Genomic DNA, 13,164 nt, shown 5'->3' with positions numbered 1-13,164 from the left:
AACCTCACAACTGCTGTGATACACTTAACAACTGTGGCAAGAAAGGACATAAAAAGGGGCAAAACTCCATGTTTTGTTTCACTTAACGTGATAAATTTTGGACTCAATTATGGTCATAGGTCGAGGACTATTTGACCATATCGTACGTATGAACATAATAACACAGCCCATCATATAGGGGTGTTGTATAATTAATGGGAATAATATATGTGAAAGGATAACTTATTTCAATGTCATGTATCTTTAGTCTAGTCTAGTCTTCAACTTTTGCAGGTCTTTTAACCTGATTCTGATATTTGCCCTTTTTCTCTCCCCAAAATGTTTCCTTCCTTCCGTCTCTTTCTTTCTTTCTATCTTTCTTTCTTTCTTTCTTTCTTTCTTTCTTTCTTTCTTTCTTTCTTTCTTTCTTTCTTTCTTTTTCTTTCTTTCTTTCTTTCTCTCTCTCTTTTCTTCCTTCCTTCCTTTCTTCTTTCCTTCCTCCCTCCCTCCCTCCCTCCCTCCCTCCTTTCTTTCTTTCTTTCTTTCTTTCTTTCTTTCTTTCTTTCTTTCTTTCTTTCTTTTCCTCCCTCCCTCCCTCCCTCCCTTCTTTCCTTCCTTCTGGGAGTTGAAGTCCACAAGCCTTAAAGTTGCCAAGGTTGGAGATCCCTGGTCTAGGTTATCCAACAAAGCCCTTAAATGAGCTTGGAGGCCAGGCTGGTTGAGTCAAGATAGCCCCACTGTGTAAATAAATCAATGCTATTTCTTCTTAGAGAGAGAAGGAGGATATCGACCTATGAAATCAATGCCTTTCCACCTGGCTTTATAATGCTTGAGGGTTTTTTAAGATGGGTGGACTCCATCTCCCAGAATTCCATTTGGCATCCCATTCTTGTTTGCTGAGGTGAGCTTCAGCTGTGGAAATGCCTGCCTGTCCTCCAGTAATGGCCTACTCCAGTCCAGTTTCTGCAGCTCAAACTTTGTACAAATGATTTATTCATGGGTGCTTTTAGGAGCCTGACCTTTTATATCTATTATACAAGGAGAGTTTTCTTTAGGTTCACCTGAGTGGTTTTTTTTTTTAAAAAAAAACTTTCTTAGGCCAGGTTCTCACAACTTGCTACCTTAAGGTAAAGGTATAGGTTCCCCTCGCACATATGTGCTAGTCGTTCCTGACTCTAGGGGGCGGTGCTCATCTCCATTTCAAAGCTGAAGAGCCAGCGCTGTCTGAAGACGTCTCTATGGTCATGTGGCCAGAATGACTCAACGCCAAAGGTGCACGGAACGCTGTTAACTTCCCACCAAAGGTGGTCCCTATTTTTCTACTTGCATTTTTTTAACGTGTTTTTGAACTGCTAGGTTGGCAGAAGAACTGCGAGGTTGGCAGCTAATGTTAGTTGAGGGTGTAGGAATTCAGCCGTTAGTTTTGTAAACCACCATTCGTGACTCAATGGGTCATGTAGAAATGCAGAGCTGGACTTCAGGGGAATTCAATGAGAGACAGAAATGGGGAACTTAAATATTTTTTCCTCCTTGCAATGAATAATATATTAAATCTCGTAGGCCTTGGGTGAACAAACAAAATGGCAAGGGCTCAGTTTTGGCACATCTAAGAGAGACGGAAATCAATAGTCCTTAACTGCCAAATCATATTTAAGGGTTTAATTCCATAATTAAAAATATACACACGACCAAACAACCCAGTCCCCCATTGTATAAGGAGCCTCGAAACGCTGGAGCTGAGGATTTCATCCAAGTAATAATTGTGAGGCATGATCAATATACAAAAGGTTATTGTTAGGGAGATATTAAAGTTTACACGGAGGAGCCCTTGTTCTAAATGGCGATTGATGGAATAGCTCCAGCTAGCAGCAGAGGGAGCTAAAGAAATGGAAGTAGAACCAGAGGTTTTGCAAAAGGCACTGAAACATCAGCTAAATCTTTTAAAAAGAAGACGGGAGCAGATCAGGGGGAGAGAGAAAAAGATTGCTCTCAGACGCCCCCAAATCTTTCCCTAATAAGGCAGCTTTTCTCCAGGCCAAAGAGGAAAGAAGGAAGGAAGGAAGAAAGAAAGAAAGAAAAAAAAGCAAAGTGGACAAACATTTGTTTGTTTGGAAATGTCTTTTCCTTCTGGAAACCTGGAGGATGCAGCAAAGCAAAGACCCAAAGACAGCAAAATGAGGAGAGAAGAGCTGGACAATCCACAACCAGAGGGAAAGAGGTTGAAGCTGGGCAACGAAGAGGGACATCTGAAGAAGAAGGAAGGAGCAGAAGAGGACCGGGAGAAGTCTCCACACCTGGGAAGAGAAGAATCTGGAACTCAAACCGATGGGGAAGGCCAAACTGTAAGTAGAGATGTTTTCGTTTGGGGCACAGAGAGCCTTCAGGAGGGGGATTTTCCTCCCCTCCTGTGTGTTGTTTTGAATGGACTTGTTTGGGGGGAAATTGATAAAGTCTTGCAGACACAGGGACCTGTGTTGAGCTCAGTTGTCCGTAGCTGTGAAACATTGAGGAGCTGCTTTGCTCATTTGTAGTAGAAGAGTTTGCAGGTGGTGGCTTGGACTTCTGAAGGTGTTGTTTGCAAAAAAACCAAAAAACAAACCCCAAAGAGTTTTTTCTCCATTCTCTTCCTTTGGCTGCTTTAGAATGAGGCAGGAAAAAAAATATCTCTGTTTGGGTAGGGGTATCTTCATAATTCATTGTCTCTAGGCCCTCTGACTCATTTCAAGCATTTTGAATCCAGCAGCATGACAGAAAGGAGAGCGGCGTGCGTGTCTCATCGGGGGAACTCCCCCCCCCCGAAAAATGACTTTGAAAAAAGAGTGGGGGGGAAGTCATTGTGGTGTCGTTGGCTTGGGGGAAAATCGATATTTCTACGACTGAATCGGCTAAGCTCCGGAGTATTTTGGTTCTTGAAATGGCTTAGGTGCATGTCAGGACATGCTGAGGAAGAAAAGCGAACATGAGTCAGAATTTTAAATCCCTTTATCTTCTCCTATTTTTGCACTGCAGCTGGGTTGTTGTTGTTGTTTTTTGTTCATGTTTCTGCCTCTGTTGTTTTCCCATCCACCTAGGTGTGTGAACACAAGGATGATTCCGTGCAGGGGAAAATCAGAGCTGTTTCAGTTAAACTCCGGCTGTAGATAACAAAAGTTTGCCACCCTGTCTTCTTTGGAAGGGGACGGTATTCTTCCACTCCTTATCCCTATCGATGCGTCTCTGTAATGAGAGCTGCCTTGCCAGTTATGGAGTCTGTGGCTGATGCGTGTTTTGGAAACCTGTTAATTTGGAAGCCCGGAGAGAAGGTTTGGGGTTTCATTCATTCTGCAAGGGGATGCTATGGAGTGTGTCTGCTTGACAGAATGCAATTAGTATTTAACACATCGCCACTTTTAGCGTACAACACCAAGCAGCAGTTGTAACACTGCTGCCTCCCCTTATCCTTCTCCCAACCTTGCACTTAGGGTTTGCGTGCGGTCCAAAAAACTCTCTGAATAAACTCTCCGTATTGAATGCTGCACTGATGATCACCAGGGGGCAGGGAATCTTGTGGGGAGCGTTGTTGAGGATTTGAAAGTAAGATGCTTCACCTGTCAAGTTGGATGTGTGATATCATTGGTGTGGCCAGAGAAAACCTTCCATGAATTTTTAAAGGAATGGCTAGAGAAGGTTTCTCTGGGCTGCTATAGGTTGCTTCGTGTTCCCTTTTTTCCAGAGAAAGTGGGTTTTGGGGTAAACATTTATATCTCGCCTTGCCTTGTGGAACTCAACGTGACTTCTATGGAGTTTCTTCTACTTTTGTCCTCAGCTTCATGAGGCAGTCTGAGGAATGAATTCAAAAACATCTAGAGAACTTCTAGAGGGCTGAGGACGACTTGAATCTAAGATTTCCTGATCCTGGTCTAATCACTGTAGTCTTCTTTCTCAACTTGGCTAATGATAGGATGTATGGACTTTATCCCCGAAGATGCTAGATCTAGTGTGCCTATTCATGAGAATTCAGGAATAGAGTTTGTCTCTCTATATCTAGACATTACCTGGTTGGAAAAAGTTGGCCGGTACTACTCTGACTTTAAGTATATTTAGATGGGCAACTTTTATATTAGGAGGGGAGAAATGATATTTTGTCCCAAGACAAAATATGAATTTTCTTGGAGACAGGCAGCTCCTGGGCTGAGCCAATGCCAATGCATCCAGTCCAATGCACTGGAATTCCCAGAACCCTAAATGGGTTGGCTTATGGCTCCCTCCCCCCATGCGTATCTTTAAATTTTATCACTTATTTCTCCTGTCCTTGTGCAGGAAAAGGGCTGATTGCTCTGAAGCTGAGTACAGCGGTACCTTGGTACTCAACTGCTTTGAAATTCATCAAATTTGGTGCTCCATGCAATTCTCATGTCAATGCATTTTGACATGAAAATTTTGTCCCGGTACTCGTCATTGTATTGGCTGCTTTGTGACTCATTTCATGATTCCTTATGGGATTTTTTTTTTTTTTGGCTACTCGTTGTTTTTGGTCCTCATTGCACCACCCTGGAACCAATTAACAATGAGGTTGTTTTTAACCATTTGGTCATGTCCGACGCTTGGTGACTTTATAGGTAAACACTCTACCAGGCTACCCTGTCAAGCACACCTTCTTTTAATTGTTGTATGTTCAACTTTGCATCGGATTAATGTTATCAAACCAGTGTGTTTTTTGCCAAGGAACCCACAATCCTCCTCCTCCTTCTCCTGCTTCTCTTGCTTCTCCTGCTTCTGCTTCTGCTTCTGCTTCTGCTTCTGCTTCTGCTTCTGCTTCTGCTTCTGCTTCTCCTCCTCCTCCTCTTCCTCCTCCTGCTCCTCTTCCTCTTCCTCCTCCTTCTGCTTCTGCTTCTGCTTCTCCTCCTCCTGCTTCTGCTTCTGCTTCTTCTTCTCCTCCTCCTCCTCCTCCTCCTCTTCCTCCTCCTGCTTCTGCTTCCTCCCCTCCTCCCCCATTGTAATTTTGGAAAGAGTTTGAAGAGTTTGGAAATAGATTAAAGCCACCCAGAATGAAGCTGTTGATTACAGATAGATTTGTTTATCTATTTATTCATTTATTGGTCCAATCTTGCAAGATTGGATTTCCACTGAAAGAGGAGCGTTCTGATGGTTTCCTAATATTTGTTTATATGCAAGTTGGATAAACAAGCCAAGTTGATCTTATCTCACCAAACCTCTGTGCTAAAAACATGGCATACATTTGAATGGCTATTTTTGAAAAACCCAGCTGTAACTTCACCTTCTTCCTTGCCCTCCCCGTCCAAAAAAAGATTGACACCCAAGAATTATGGTGGCCACCTGCCTCCTTTCCAGAAGATGGTCTTCCATTTGGAAGGAAAGCCAAAACCAATCCAACTGAAAGAAGGGAGGCCTCAGATCTTCTGGTTGGCCATCCCATAAGGGCTGCTGATGGCAGAATGCATTGATCCAGGGCCTTCTCCGCGTGACGTTACAATAATTCTTCCTAAATTAATTAATTGTACCCTTTCAACTATATACAAAGATTGAGATGTCAAAATGTAATAAAATTCTGCTTTTTTTGGGAGGGGGGGAAGAGGAAATACTTTTTGCAATGCATTGATCATCTGATTATATACTATCAAGTTGTTTTGGGTTCCTACGAACCACATAAGACAGAATTTCTCCAAAAATGAACTATGTGTTCTTTCATGTCTCCCATTGGGCACTCATCGACACTGTAATTAAAGTCATCCACCTTAGTGCCGCTCATCCTTTTTTCTCTTTCCTTCTACCTTTCTCAGCATCAGAGCTTTCTCCAGAGAGTTGGATCTTCCCATAATTTGTCCCAAGTTCACATAATGAGTCCCAAGTAGGGAAATTTGAGCCTGGTCATTTGTGTCTTGAGTGAGAACTCTGGGTTAATTTCTTTTCGGTGATCCATCCATTTTCTTTCTTTCTTTCTTTCTTTCTTTCTTTCTTTCTTTCTTTCTTTCTTTCTTTCTTTCTTTCTTTCGTTTTCTTCCTTCCTTCCTCTTCCTTCCTTTCTTCCTTCCTTCCTCTTTCTTCCTTTCTCTTTTCCTTCCTTCCTTCCTTCATCTTTCTTCCTCTTTCTTTTCTTCTTCCTTCCTTCTTTCCTTTATCACTTTCTTTCTTCTTTCTTTCTTTTTCGTCTTTCCTTCCTCTTCCTTCGTTTCTTTTTCTTTCTTCCTTTGTATTTTCCTTCCTTTCTTCCTTTATCTATCTATCTATCTATCTATCTTTCTTTCTATCTTTCTTTCTTTCTTTCTTTCTTTCTTTCTTTCTTTCTTTCTTTCTTTCTTTATTTTTTATTGTTTTATATCACATTTCTATTTGAACAGTATGTTTTCTAGATGTCCAAAATGTTAACATATAAACATCATCATAATCATTATAATCATGTGTATATGTATGTATATATATATATATATATATATATATATATATATTTATTTATTTATTTATTTATTTATTTATTTATTTATTTATTTATTTTCCTTTTTCGTAGGCTTTTATGTGCATATTCTTTCTAGCCAGGTTTTACCTACGTAAACTTAGTTGTTCTACAGCCCTGGTTCTGTGAAATCTCATTCACAAGTTTCTGGGCCTTTTTTCTGCTGACAAACTGCAACTCTGTGTTGCTCTCAAACTTAGAACAACTAAGTTTACGTAGGTAAAACCTGGCTAGAAAGAATATGCACATAAAAGCCTACGAAAAAGGAAAAAAGATACATTATACCTTTACAGGGAGGATATCTGAGAAGTGGGTGTGGCTCACCGAAGACGCCTTAAGAGGCAGAAATAGCTATCTGAGTCTCCCAGAGAGCAACACAGAGTTGCAGTTTGTCAGCAGAAAAAAGGCCCAGAAACTTGTGAATGAGATTTCACAGAACCTAGGGCTGTAGAACAACTAAGTTTACGTAGGTAAAACCTGGCTAGAAAGAATATGCATATATATATATATATATATATATATATATATATATATATATATATGTATATGTATATGTATATGTATATGTATATGTATATGTATATGTATATGTATATGTATATGTATATGTATATGTATATGTATATGTATATGTATATGTATATGTATTTGTTTTCTCAGGTTTTCGCGGGTGTTTGTATGTAGGTCTTTGGTTATTCGGGTCTTCTCCCACGTAAAATTGGAAGTGTCTTGGCGACGTTTCGACGAAGTCTCATTCGTCATCTTCAGGCTGGTGTTCTCGGCTTTGTGCTTCCAGGAGCAATGTGAGATTGCAGCTGTCTCTTCCTTTTAACTGCTAGTGGGGGTGTGAGCTGATTGGGTAGGAACTTGGCTGTGTTCTGATTGGGTGGAGGTGTGTTCTGATTGGTTAGGGGCTTGGCTGTGCTCTGATTGGCTGGGGGTGTGTTCTGTTTGGGTGGGGGCTTGGTTGTGCTCAGCTTAGTCTGAGTTGCAGGGGGATTTGAGCTGGTGAGCTGCGTTGTTGTTGTTTGGCTTCGTGTTTGTGGCCGTGCGAGCTCTTCATGGTGGGTGTCAGTCTGCTTCATGTATGGATTGGAGGGGTTTAAAGTGGCTAATGATGCAGCTGTGGTCTGGCTTCTGGTCCTTGGTCATGGCTCATTATCAGTGTGGGTTTGAGTAAGATGTTTTGCTTTTCATCCAAGAAGCTTCTTCAGCTCTGATGGGATAGTGGGGAATGGAAGGACTTATATTTATATTTATAATGACCAGACAGCTGGCCATTTGCATCCTTTTAAAGGGTTGTTGAAGCACTTGGAGGTTTATCTGTGTCCTCAGGGTTACCTGAGTAGTGCAATTTATTTATTTATTTATTTATTGGTTCGATTTATATGCCGCCCTTCTCCGGAGACTCAGGGTGGCTTACAATGCATTAAGCAATAGCCTTCATACTTTTGTATATACCTGCTTAGTAGGGCTTTCAGTCCCCCCTAAGCAGTGTTCTTTTTTATACAAAGTCATCTTATTGCCCCCACAATCTGGGTCCTCATTTTACCTACCTCGAAAGGATGGAAGGCTGAGTCAACCTTGAGCCTGGTGAGATTTGAACTTGCAATAATTGCAGGCAGCTGGCAACTTAAGTGCTAAACTTTAACAGCACTTAGTCCACTGCGCCACCAGGCAATTGGTTCTTTTAGTCTGCAGTTTTTGTCTGGAAATCTCTTCCTACTCCCACACCACTCAAAGGGTGTTCATTCCAAATTGTATAGCTAAACGCCTGTGGAGTTTCTCGGTCATCCAGGTCATGGTTGTCCCAAAGGTGCTTTTTCAGGAGGCAACTCGAAACGTCTTCAAAGAAAAAACAAGAAAGTCCAGTTGCCTCCTGAAAAAGCACCTTTGGGACAACATACTAAAACCACAAACCATTGTTTGCAAACCACAAACCCATGCAAAACCGTGATGCAATTTTGTTTTGCTTTTTATTTTTGGGTATTGTGGAAATTTGATTTTATTAGCAAACCATGATTAATCAAGCTATGTTTTGTACAATAAACAAAGCCAGTTTTCAAACCCTGGTTCCCACAGCATGTTAAGCCATCACTCCTGGTCAATGTACCATGGTTTCCTGAAAATAAGACCCTGTCTTATATTTTTTTGAACCCTGAAATAAGCACTTGGCCTTATTTCCATGTGCTCAAAAGTCCGACTGGGCTTATTATCAAGGGATGTCTTATTTTGGGGGAAACAGGGTATCAATGTCCAGATTCACATAGTACCTTAAGATGAAACTGAAACTTGAATGAATCATATTTATAAACTGAGCCAGTATAAAGAGATGGGCACATTACGTTGGGTCATATTTCTGCCAAAAATAGTTGCCCTGTCTTCCCTCTTGCTGGCCCTATCCTTACTTTGTCATTATTAGCTGTCGGTAATAACAGCTCTTTTTTCTGCATCCGTACCACACTGCTGGCTAAAATAAGATATTTGGGAGATCTTGACGAGAAGATCCTCGGTGGGAAATATTGGAAAGGCTGTGGGGCAAAACACAAGTTCCTTTTTGCTCTTTGGGCCAGGGCATCCTTTGAACATCAGCAGGGCAATTACAGCTTTCCTTTCCTACTTGTGGGGCTGCAACCCACTTCATCCTGCGCCACATTAATGACTGGGATTATGTTGTCCAGCACGTATGGAAGAAGGCTGCAATTGCTGTGTGAGAAAAAGCTAAAGTGAAAGCTTAAGAAAAAGAAAGGCATGGGTTGAATTGCTGGATGTTTTTTTCTTTTTTTAAAAGCAGTAATAACACTGCTATTGGATATTGCAATCAGTGATGGGTTGAACCTCAGCCTTTCCGGGACTGCATTATAATATTTTGCTGTTTGATTGCGGTTTGTAAAATATAAGCCACCTTGATTCCGCGGAGAGCAATGAGATAGAAATACTTGAAAAATAAAATCCCAGCTCTAGCATTGTCGATATCAGATCGAGTGTCACTCAGAAGGATCTCCTTAGAGAAGAGATCTTCCTTTTGTGTGTGTGTGTGTGTGTGTGTGTGTGTGTGTGTGTGTGTATTCATTTCCTTCTCTTGATTTCAAGACTCTTTTCAAAAATCAAATGATCTGTACACAACAAGGGAACTCCAGGGCAAACAGCTTGCTCACAAAAACAGTTGGATTCACACTCTTGCAAATGCAGAAGCCTCTTTCGAATATCCTTGGAGGATGGGATGCAAGGAGATAAAAAACTAGCATCTTCTCTGGCTAAAGTCCAAACTCTGGAAATATATCTAGACCAATTGGACGGTGGGTAATTCTGCAGTGGCAAAATGAAACTGCAAAAGTGGACAGAGGTGTGAATCCTTTCTTGAGATTTCATTATGCTCCTGATGTTCCTGTTGGATTCTGAAATTGGTCTCATGTTCAGGCAAAGGTAAAAGTTCCCCCTTTATTGAGTCTGACTCTAGGGGGCGGTACTCACCTCTGTTTCTTGGCCAAGCATTGTCCAAAAATATTTCCATGTTTATGGTGGCCAGCATGACTATACTCCAAGGTGCACAGAATGCTGTTACCTTCCCACCGAAGTGGTACCTATTTATCTACTCACATTTGCATGCTTTCAAACTGCTAGGTTGGCCAAGAACTGGGCAAAGAAATGGGAGCTCACCCCATCATGCGGTGCTTGGGTCTTGAACTCCGGACGTCAGCTTTCCAGTTGACAAGCTCAGCATCTTTCACCACTGATCCATCATACCCCATTTTGGGGTAGCACTGATAAAATCCCAAGAGAGTCATGAGGATGCAAAGAAGACAGTACTCTCCAGAAGTTTTGGGCTGTAATGCTTATAATACCCAATCAACAACTTGGCCAGCTGGGCATTATATAAGTTATAAGAGCTGTGGTGGCGCAGTGGTTAGAAGGCAGTATTGCAGACTAACTCTGCCAGTTGCCAGCAGTTCGATTCTGACAGGCTCAAGGTTGACTCAGCCTTCCATCCTTCCCAGGTGGGTAAAATGAAGACTCAGATTGTTGGGGGCAAGAGGCTGACTCTGTAAACTACTTAGAGAGGGCTGTAAAACAGTATGGATCAGTATATAAGTCCAAGTGCTAAATTCCACTGCTATAAACCCTTCCTCTTAGCAATATGCTAAGGATGAAGAAAAGAGTTAGGAAAGAAGTTAGAACTTTAGGAAATTATCTTCAACAAGGTTAACCTATTTGTGAGTCACATCCAAGCTTTATCTCTCAGGCAAGTGACAGTTTCTTGGAGGAGCAAGCTGATATCATCCAGTCATCTGTTACTTTTTGTCAGACTTTGAATCCTGAACTTGCATAAAGAGTCAAGACTCTGTTTTGGATAAATTCAGCTCCTTCCTTTGCCACCTTTTCCATAATCAGAAATTTTAGAGACTCCATTTTGTAAGGGTGAATGGAACATGGGAAACATTGCAATAGCATCACTTCAATGTATTTGTTCTCGGTCTCATTTTTGGAATGAGCATCAATTGAGGCAATCAGTGGTTACACTGTAGAAAAAAATAGTTTAATAGTTTATCATGATTTTTTTCTTTTTTTAAAAAAGGTATCTTTCTTTGGTGTGTTAGTAAAGGACATCCTACCCTATATGAATGCTTTTAAAAAAAACATTTATTTTGCTAGGTTTTCTGAATCAGCAGCTCTTCTTGGGAACTGATGGATGCTGTTTAAAACTACTGAAATTGTTCTGCAGCCTTCTTCCAATGCAATATTCTAATCTCAATTACAGCTGCAACATGGCTCCAGTCTTATTGTTTTTTGTTGTTAGTTGCAAAGTCGTGTCCGACCCATCACAACCCCATGGACAACGTTCCTCCAGGCTTTCCTGTCCTCTACCATCCCCCGGAGTCCATTTAAACTCATGCCGACTGCTTCAGTGACTCCATCCAGCCACCTCATTCTCTGCCGTCCCCTTCTTCTTTTGCCCTCCATCGTTCCCAGCATTAGGCTCTTCTCCAGGGAGTCCTTCCTTCTCATTAGGTGGCCAAAGTATTTGAGTTTCCTCTTCAGGATCTGGCCTTCTAAAGAGCAGTCAGGGTTGATTTCCTTTAGTAGGACAGACCAGTTTGATCACCTTGCAGTCCAAGGGCCTCGCAGGAGTCTTCTCCAGCACCAGAGTTCAAAGGCCTCAATTCTTTGGCGCCCAGCCTTCCTTATTGTTAGTAGCATAGAATTCAATCTTTCTTCCATAATTTGTGTTCAGCATAGTAATGAAACCAATTTGGTTGGTAAAGATTGAAGGAACTGGATATGTGATGAAGATGTTGATGGTGGAGGTGAGACTGGTTGTCCTTCAGATAGATCATCAGGGTACAATTTTATAGCACAAGGCTGAGATTTCACTCAAATGAGTTAGCCTTTCAAAGCAATAGGCTTAACACATTAGGAAACTAAGTGGGTTAACTTCTCAAGAAAGGAAAAACCTAATATCATTAGATTCAATGTCAGAATGGTGCGGTGGTCTAGAGGTGGAGCTCTCACCTCACAATCAGGAGGCTGTGAGGTCGAACCTAGGTAGAGGCAGATATTTCTCTCTGAGAATATATCTGCTGAATAAAGCTCCACATTGGCGACAGGAAGGCATCCAGCCAGTAAATACTCAGCTCCATTCAGTTGCCCCGACGCCACCTTGATGCAAGGGATTACGGGGTCATTAAAAGATTTAAAAAATTAGATCCAAAGTCTGAAATTCTTCCATTACATCTCTTCAAATAATTGGAGGTTTGTTGCACAAAAGAAGACAATATTTCATTGCTCCATAAAGGTAGAACTCTGTCACATGGCCAGTGTTACAGGCAAGGTAGATTTTAGCTGAAAGTCATGAGAAAGCATTTGATAATCAAGAGTAGAATAGCATATCAGTGGCCTTTCAGAATTGTCCATCGAATGGGTAATGTTGATATTTAAGGGTTTACAGGCCATACATTGATCATGCTATGACATGATATTGGTCAGCATCAAGGCAACCTGAAAGCTCCAAGGGGGAAGAGAGAATGGAGCTATTAGAGACAGAGGCAGAGCCTGGGCCATCCATCAGCCCTCAGATGGAGAGTCATCAGCCTCCAGGTCTGGAGGTGGCTGATGAGGATGAGGAGGAACAGCTGGGTCCAGTGCCTGACGTGCAGATGTGCAGAAGGCAGGGGAGAGGAGAGCAGTGGAAATCTATGGGCCGATCCTTGGGATGGAAGAGCCACTGCTGCTAATGAAGCCCCACCCTAGCTCTGGGGATAAAAGGCAGGAGGCGGAGATGAATAGGTGTGGCAGACAACTATTCATCTCCCTGCCGGACAGACTTGTTAACTTACAATGAGAGAGAAACTTTTTGCTGGGGCTGCCGGCGCTCCTAATAAAGGAATCATAAATTTAACTACAGAGGGTTTGTTGTGTTCAGGGAGCTCAGCTTTGTTGTTACCAGCTTTGTTTTCGAAAACTGGATTTATATCGGCCCGTTTTAAACAATCTTTTTTATTTCACATTAAAGCAATTTAGGCAGTTTTTGGTGATCCCTTTGTGGTGCTGAAAATAAACTTCAAGCGCAATCACCATTTCAACGAAGCACAACATTTTAAACCCCTAAATTTCCAGTGTGAAAGCCATTGGAAATAACCAAACGCCGCATTAACAGATACATCTCAATTAAAAGCAGTTCAAAACACATACATCATAACTCATCTGAAGACCAAAATAGATAGGTCACCCATCTC

General features: G+C 41.6%; 1 protein-coding gene across 16 annotated transcripts in view; it reads left to right on the top strand.

Moving 5' to 3' along the window:
• The first annotated feature begins 1,894 nt into the window (after positions 1 to 1,894).
• The window catches only part of RBFOX1 (RNA binding fox-1 homolog 1), a 2,479,215-nt gene continuing 2,467,945 nt past the window's right edge, over positions 1,895 to 13,164 (top strand). For all 16 annotated transcript variants that reach the window (XR_015729837.1, XR_015729838.1, XM_087878443.1 and 13 more), the window contains exon 1: positions 1,895 to 2,321. Coding sequence is in view for 14 of the 16 variants with exons in the window: in XM_087878443.1 (XP_087734569.1) it covers positions 2,094 to 2,321 (228 nt within the window). In the remaining 2 variants the exon portion in view is untranslated. The remainder of the gene's footprint in view (positions 2,322 to 13,164) is intronic.

The sequence above is a fragment of the Pantherophis guttatus genome, chromosome 14 (genome assembly GCF_059756535.1).
Source record: "Pantherophis guttatus breed Tessera chromosome 14, ASM5975653v1, whole genome shotgun sequence".
Taxonomy (NCBI): domain Eukaryota; kingdom Metazoa; phylum Chordata; class Lepidosauria; order Squamata; family Colubridae; genus Pantherophis; species Pantherophis guttatus.
Note: the sequence above shows the minus strand (reverse complement) of the source record. Positions and strands in the feature narration are given on the sequence as shown.